Source organism: Orcinus orca, chromosome 7, assembly GCF_937001465.1.
Source record: "Orcinus orca chromosome 7, mOrcOrc1.1, whole genome shotgun sequence".
Classification (NCBI taxonomy): Eukaryota; Metazoa; Chordata; class Mammalia; order Artiodactyla; family Delphinidae; genus Orcinus; species Orcinus orca.
In genome coordinates this window covers 117,494,689-117,502,393 of record NC_064565.1, presented here as the reverse complement: position 1 = coordinate 117,502,393, position 7,705 = coordinate 117,494,689, and the positions used below count along the sequence as shown (strand labels likewise).

The 7,705-nt window shown below is 58.6% G+C and overlaps 1 protein-coding gene across 2 annotated transcripts; it reads right to left on the bottom strand.

Moving 5' to 3' along the window:
• Positions 1–4,541: 4,541 nt before the first annotated feature.
• On the bottom strand, positions 4,542–7,444 carry PRLH (prolactin releasing hormone). Of its 2 annotated transcripts, none has more exons than XM_004286817.4 (3): positions 7,343–7,444; positions 5,311–5,443; positions 4,542–4,812 (listed from the first exon to the last, which is right to left on the bottom strand). In XM_004286817.4, exons 2-3 carry the CDS (start codon positions 5,384–5,386, stop codon positions 4,649–4,651), a joined length of 240 nt encoding a protein of 79 aa, XP_004286865.2. In that variant the 5' UTR covers positions 5,387–5,443; positions 7,343–7,444; the 3' UTR covers positions 4,542–4,648. The 2 variants fall into 2 exon arrangements, with proteins under 2 accessions (XP_004286865.2, XP_033278897.1); XM_033423006.2 differs by lacking the exon at positions 7,343–7,444 and adding an exon at positions 6,282–6,473.
• Positions 7,445–7,705: the final 261 nt, after the last annotated feature.

Sequence of the window (7,705 nt, the reverse complement as noted above, 5' to 3'; positions counted from 1 at the left end):
CTGTCTGTTCCCCCACGCTGGGGTAGCAGGGCTGGGATCCCTTCTGCACAGCGCGGGACCCACTTCAGAGGTGGCGGGAGGCTGAGGTGGCCCCTGGCCACTAGATGGCGCGCCAGCATCGCTGAAGGCAAACCCCACCGCCCCTGGTCTTTGCGTCCTGAATGCTGCTTTGCTGACAGTAAGGCTTTCAGAGGAGTATCTGACCCCTCCATGATGAAATAGGGAGTGGGGAAATAATATTTGTAGGATGCCCACATTTCTGATTTTTTTTCTCCCGTCTTGCCAGGCTGGTAACACTGTGCTAGAAGTTATTATTAAAACATACTCTTTGACTCATTGCCACTTGGCATCCGTTCACGCTTCCCTCCCTTCCCCCAAGATGGGATGGGGTGCGTTGTGATCCTGGAGCTGGGTTGCCCATTGCCGGTTGTGACAGCCCCTTTTCCTCCCCTTCTCCCCCACGAGGCAGGTGGGGCTCAGCCCTGCAATGGAATCACCTAGGAGCCTTTGCAGGCAGCATCCCTGTGCCCACCAGAAGCTCTGGTTAAATCCGTCTGCAGTGCGGCTTGAGCCCTGGGAGTTTTGAGCCCTCCTGGTGACCTAATATTCAGATAAGGGGGAGCTCTGCCATGAGGGCAGGGGTTCTGTCTGTCCTTCCTCTCGTGGGGCTGCCGGTGCCTGGTACGATGTCTGGTACATGCCAGGCACTCAACAAATATGTGTCCAAGAGAGGACAGGAGCCGATATTCCCAGTGATGTAAAGAAAAGGCATGTTCTTCTACAAACAGCCTCCACCCCAGCCACCGCAGGCGTTTATGGAAGCCTCTCTCTGCGTCAATGCTTCTCCCACCTGATCTCAGCCCGTCCTGGACCGTGAGGTGGTGGTAGGGGGCGTGGGCGTAGAGCCTGGGAGGCGATGAGCCCGCGGGGTTGCAGGTGCTCAGGGGAGGCTGGTGGGTGAGCTCGCCGTCCTGCCCGCATCCGGGGAAGCCGCCCCAGCCCTTCTCATGAGCCGGGCTGTGTGTGCGCGTGCGTGCTCGTGATGGAGGCAGGAAGCACAGAGAGGACGAGAAGCGGCGTGTGGGCGCAGCCCTGCTGTCCTGCCTGTAGCCGTGACCCTTTCCATCCCCCTCGGCTTCTAACGCCTCCTTCAACTTCCCTGGAAGAGCCCCCAGTGCCCAGAGGGCTGACTCAGGAATCCATTCTTTTTCTTTTTTTTTGGTACCTTTTTTTTTTTTTTTGCGGTACACGGGCCTCTCACTGTTGTGGCCTCTCCCGTTGCGGAGCACAGGCTCCGGACGCGCAGGCTCAGCGGCCATGGCTCACGGGCCCAGCCGCTCCATGGCATGTGGGATCTTCCCGGACCGGGGCACGAACCCGCGTCCCCTGCATCGGCAGGCGGACTCTCAACCACTGCGCCACCGGGGAAGCCCCGTTGGTACCGTCTTTAAAAAATTAATTATTTTTGTCTGCGTTGGGTCTTCGTTGCTGCGCGCGGGCTTTCTCTAGTTGTGGCGAGCGGGGGCTACTCTTTGTTGTGGTGCGCGGGCTTATTACGGTGGCTTCTCGTTGCGGAGCACAGGTTCTGGGCGTGTGGGCTTCAGTAGTTGCGGCACGCGGGCTCAGTAGTTGGGTCGCACGGGCTTAGTTGCTCCGCGGCATGTGGGATCTTCCTGGATCAGGGCTCGAACCCGTGTCCCCTGCATCAGCAGGTGGATTCTTAACCACTGTGCCACCAGGGAAGCCCCAGTCTTTTTCTTTTAAAATGTATTCCCTTTTTGAAGGTCTCACTGGCCAAACTTAGGACAATTTGAGCATCAAGAATGATTTGTAAGTTGCTGAACAAAAAAGAAAAAAAAAAGGGAGGAAAGGAGAAAAAAGGAGAAATATCTCCTTTAGAAGAATCCCGCTCATACACGTGGAAGGAATTAGAGAATCACCATTGTACAACCCATGATGTAACAGTTGATCCCAGCGAAGGTATTCCATAAGGTTTACATCACTGGCTGTGAGCCCTTTGGGAAACAGCCTAGTGCCGTGGGTCCCCAGGACCTCTGTGGATCGCATAGTGAGCAGACGGGGAACCTGAGAGATTTTTACAGTTGAGAGATCCTCTCCGTAAAGGGCCAGACTTGGCACCGGTCAGAGCGGGGCCCAGAGCCCACCATCAGGTATGATGCTGTAGGACAGACACAGAGCATTCATGCCCTCAGTGGTAACCGAGTCCAGTTCTGCCCCTAGACCCACTGCTCAGATTACAGGAAATACAGTGGGGGGGGGGGGACAGGAGAACAGGGTGACAGCACTTGGGGGAGCAGTTGACAGGTCACACGTGTGGATCCGTTCTACAAGATAACACATCCGGGCCTTTGTGAAAGTCAATGTCGTGACAAAATGAGATGATCCAGGAGTGATGAGAAATAACTGAGGGTGACCTTGAAATTAGATTGGAGCCTGGCTTCCAAAAAAAAAAAAAAAAAGAAAAGACAAGTAAGATTTTGTTGCCCTATTTGGGGATTTTTGTGTATGGACTAAAAACTGGATGACATTAGGGAATTATTACAAAATGTTTTAGGCATGGTGATAATTTTGTGGTTATGTAGGAGATTGTCCTTAGTTTGAGGAGAAAGATGCTGAGATTTCTAGGGGAAATAGGATGTCTACAGCTTACTTCCAAGCGGTAGAGAGAGAGGAGGGGAGGTGGCAGGGAGAGAAAGTAAATACAGTGATAATTGCAGAATTTAATGCAAGGTATTAGATGTCATAACATTTTTGTGATTTCTTGTAAGTTTGCAAACTTTCATAATAAGAATTTGTAGAAAACATAACATCTTCCATCTCTCTACTCCTCTGGGCTCAGAAGATGTATTTGTTTCCTGGGGCTGCCCTGACAGGGTATCATACGCTGGGTGGCTGGAATCCGGAGCCCTTCATCACACTGATGTTGCCATGTCTGCGTCCTGTGGGGCTGTGAACTCTTTTGTTTAAAGTGTACGATTGAGTGGCGTTTAGCACACTCACCACCTCGGGCCAGTTCCCAGACACTTCCATCCCCACAAGGAAAGCCTGTAGCCATGGCGCAGACCCCAGCCCCTGGCAACCACCGAGCTACTCTGTCTCTGTGGATTTTCCTCTTCTGCACCTTTCCATCCACTGTGGGACCTTTTGTGTCTGGCTTCTTTCCCTATGCGTCATGCTTTCAAGGTTCATCCATGTGGTAGCATTTGAAAGGACTCCTTCCTTCTCATGGTCGAATAATAATCCGTTGTGTGGATGGACCGCGTTCTGTTATCCATTCGTCTGTCGATGGGTATTGCGTTGTTTCTACCTTTTTGGCTGTTGTGAACTGTGCTGCTGTGAACATTCCTGTACAAGTATTTATTTGAACACCGGTTCTCAGCTCTCTGGGGTGTGTACCCACGAGTGGGAGGGGCCGTGTGCTAACTCCAGGTTTAACTTTTGAAGAACCGCCAAACTGCTTTCCTGGGCTCTCCACGCTGCCTGCCCTGGCCCAGCACCTGCCTGCCCCGGAAGCAGACCCGGCCGCTCTCCTGTTCCCCCGTGCGCATCCACCCTGGGGAGGTGCCGACGCTGCGGTAGCTCTCCCCTGGGAGGGGACTGGCCTCTGGCCTCCCTCTGGCCTCCCAGTGGCTGGGAAGGGGGGCAGCCCTGGTGCAGCTCCATTTGGGTGGTCTGGGCCAGCTCAGCCTCCTCCAGCTGGCCAGGGAGTGTGACCCGCCTTCCTTGATTTGGAGCAGGGATGGCTGGTGTCTGGGGTCCTGCGGGCTTGCTCTGCATCCTGAGCCCTCCTGAGTGTGGATGGACAGAAGGAGTCCCGTGGTCCGGGCAGGCTCCTGGGACCCTGTGGGCAGAGGCCTGACGGGCCCTGAGCTCTGGGCTCAGAAGCAACTGGTTAAACCTGCCCTGCCCCCCACCCCAGTGCTGGACTAGGGGGTGCGCCTTGGAGAAGGGGGTTCACGCTCAAAGCGCATCCACACTTGCTGGCTGCACCAACCTGAGCTCAGGAGTGAGGGGGGTGGTCATTAGCCCCAGGTTCAGGCGTGGGAACCGGGGCTCCGAGAAGTTAGCGGCTGTGTGTTCCCCGATGCCAAAGCGAGTTCCCTTTGAGACAGGACACAGGGACGTCCCCGTGCGATTTGAAAGGGATGCAAGCTGGGGTTGAAATATGTGAACCTAAGAGTACTGGAAACAAGCCACCCGTGCTTCTTTTTCTCCCCCGAGTACCAACAGGGAGGTGAGAAGACCTGGGGCAGAGAGAGGGCAGGGCAGGCCGGCGGGCGGGGCTGCCCTCCACTGGGGCCTCCTGCGTGGTGGCCTCGTGCAGTGCACAGCCTGAGCAGCCATTCAGGGCGGCTGGGGGAGGGTGGTAGGAGCTGCAGCGACCAAGGACATCCCAGCCTCCCTACTCCATGCTGGGCGCCCTTGGACAAGTCCTAGAGCCTCTGGGCTCTAAGGGTCCTCTAGGCTAACGTCCCACGAGGGAAAGCACCTCCCACTTTGTCCCCACACAGACACTTGCAAACAAGGCCAGCTGCTTTTATTGGGACTGAAGGGGACGTAGCCTGTGGAGGATGGGGCGGGGGTCTGGAGACAGGCCCCTGGGGCTATTCCTGGAGGAGCTGAGCTGTCAGCCCCCCTGGGAGGGCTCAGCGCCTCCTGCCAGGGGGAAGCAGGCCGGCGGGCGCTGGAGGCCAGGCTTTGGTCCATCCCCCAGGGCTGCTCTCCTCCGGCCAAAGCGGCCCACAGGCCGGATTCCACGGCCCGTGTACCAGGCAGGATTGATGTCAGGGGCTGGAAAGAGAGAGAACAGTGTGTGAATGCACGTGCCCCGGTGTGTGCAACCGCGGTGGCAGGGCCCAGTGCACGCAGCTCACTGCTGCCCAGTCGCCAGGCCATGCTGGGACCTGCCCGTGCAGGAGGGGTGCCCAGAGGGCCTGGCCAGGCCGTTTCTGGGGGGTGCGGTGGCTTCGGGAAATGGGAATTCAAGCTCACACCAGGACGAAGTCCCCCTTCCCTTCCTGTCCCCACAAGCCCGTTCTCATGGGCAAAGTGGCCTCAGCCCCAGGCTGCCCTGGTAGTGAGGAGTGAAGCCATCCCCCGAACGTCGGGCAGGGCCCTTGGGAGCAGGTGTCAGGGACGCTGTGGGGAGAGGTCTGGTGGGCAGGAGGCCGAGCCCCCAGCCCTGGGGCACTTAGCGAGGATGGTGCCCCAGCTCAGGAGGCGGCCGGGCCCCCACCGTGACCCCGGGGCGGAGGGGTGGGAGGGCAGGCCAGGGGTCCGGGCACTCACTGCGGAGCTCCGTGGAGTGCTGGTGGGCCAGGCCCAGCAGCAGCAGGCACAGGAGCCAGGCCCCCGGTGCGTTCATCCCTCTGGCTCCTTGAGAGGCGCGCTCGAGCTGGGGTCCCACACGGGAGGGCGCAGCCTGGGGCAGGGGTAAAGGTGAGAGCGCATGAGGGCGCGTGCGCACAGAGCTGGGACCTTCAGATAACGTGAGTGCTGTGCATGTCAGAGTGGACGTGCCCATGTACGTGAGCATGTGTATGTGTGAATGCACGCGTGCATGGGTGTGCACCTGTGTACGACAGGGTGTGCGTGTGTTTTCACGCCCCTGTGTACGTGAGGGGGTGTGCCTGGGGTTACACGCGTGTGCAGGCAGCTGTGCTCTGCTGCGCGTTTCTCTGCTCTGCTGGGATGGCAGTGAGCACAGAGGCAGCAGGCGACCTGGCTCTCTGCACAGTCCCTTGCTCCCCTGGGGACCCCAGCCTCTCCTCCGTACAGTGAGCACTGAATGAGGTGACCACGTGTGTGGTGGCCTCTGCCGTGCTCAGCCATGTTTGCAAGGACCCTGTGTCCTCAGAAGGAAGCCGGGAGGAATGTGAGCTGTGGATGTAGAGAGCGGGGCTCTCTTGGAACGGCCCCCCTCTGTCTGCCTGTCTGTGTCAGGGAGCCAGGAGTGCGGGAGGGCTCCGCACCACTGTGGGTGTGCACACCTGGCCTCGGCAGGGAGGGCAGAGGTGAGCGCATTGTGGGGGAGCTGCCCGGAGGAGCCAGGGTTGCTGCAGAGGTGGACGGGGTGCGGCCCAACCTCAGACCTGCCCAGGGAGGGGAGCTGGGGGGCTGCTGAGCCTGGACCACGCTCAGGGGCCGGGACCCTGGTGCAGGGTTCTTTCCCTCCCTCGGCCCGCTTCCATCCTGCCCTGTGCCGCCCGCCGGGCACTGCAGAAGTGTCATCATCTTCCATCCTTCCCAAGAGCACTTACCCTCCCCACGACCCCAGATCCCAGCTGCTGAGTCTCCAAGATCGACATGCAGCAGGTGGGACCTGTCCTCGTGCAGCAGGACACCCCCAGTACCGGTGCTGGGGGAGAGGATGCTGAGGGCAACAGAGAAAACTCACTTCTCACCCTGCCGGGGCCGAGGCCCTGAACAGCGTCCATCCCGCAGACCTGGCAGCTCCTTCCGCAGGTGCCCCCAGCTCATGGGGCTGGCTCCTCCCACCCCACCCGCCCTTGGTACTTCAGGAACCTGCAGAAGATGCCAGAGAGGCTGCCTGTTTCAGGGAGGACCCCTCTGCCGACCTTGGCTTTCCTGTTTCAGGGAGGACCCCTCTGCCGACCTTGGCTTTCCAGCCCCCGGAAGGTGCTCTCCATCCAGGAGATTTAAGATGCCCACCCCTTTCCTTTCCAGAGACGTGTTGGGGTGTCTCACACTCAGTGGCAGGGGGACTCCGACTTAGAGGAAATGGAGGTACCATCATCAAAGCAGAGTAATAAAGGGCGCCCCCTGGCGGTCCAGTGGTTGGACTCGGCACTTTCACTGCTGGGGCCCAGGTTCAATCCCTGATCGGGGAACTAAGATCCCCGCAGCCAAAAAAAACAAAAAAAACAAAAGCAGAGTAATAAAGAGATGCACCCAGAGACACTGGGGTGTTTGCTCCTCCCCCTGGGCTGGGACCCTCGCTGGGTGGAGGGCGTCTTAGGAGAACCCTGACAGCACCTGATACCAGAGGAAGGACCTGCCTCCTGAGAGCTGGAGGTTGCCTGTCGCCTGGCCGGCAGGATTCCTGGTCTGCATTCCCAGCAGAGCTGCCTGGACGGCTTCACCTTTTGTCTCCACCACGGACAGCCTTGTGCACCGGGGCCCCGGCAGGCCGGTATGGCCCTCAGATGCACAAGCAACGTGGTGGCTGCCCCTTCCGTCCCCGCCAGCGCTGGTCCTGGCTGCCAGGACTGACCCCTGCCCGGATGCGGAGGGAAGGTTGACAGAGGAGGGTGGAGTGTCAGGGACCCCCACCCTCTCCAGCACCCTGGGAGCTACTCACCGAGGCTCGCACGAGGCTGGCAAGTGCTGTGACCAGGAACAGTGACCCAGGTAGCAGACAGCTCCCCGCTTTTATAGTTCCAGGAGGAAGCAGTCGACCCGACACCCACCCGTCCCTCCCCGCCCGCCTCCCTCACTGGGCGGCATCAGGAGAGAGTTGGTTTTTTTTCTTTTCTTTCTTCTATTTTTTTTTTTTTAACTCTCATCAGCGATGTGATGTGTCCCTTCCTGGGTTATATAATTTCATTTGGGCTGAGTGGTTTTAAAACACATTAGCCTTCCTCCTTCATGCTTTGGGCAATTGCAGTCAGGTGCCACCAGCCTGGGTGCTTGCAGCTGCGTGACGGCTGACACAGAGGGGACC

Bases quoted from the DNA above. Each gene is read 5' to 3' on its own strand.
- PRLH (XM_033423006.2), bottom strand. From the start codon at position 6,458: ATGGACGCTGTTCAGGGCCTCGGCCCCGGCAGGGTGAGAAGTGAGTTT. The intron at 5,444-6,281 runs GTAAGTGCTCTT...CCCCTGCCCCAG, and splicing joins GATCTGGGGTCGTGGGGAGG to GCTGCGCCCTCCCGTGTGGG. The intron at 4,813-5,310 runs GTGAGTGCCCGG...CTCTCTTTCCAG, and splicing joins GCACTCCACGGAGCTCCGCA to CCCCTGACATCAATCCTGCC.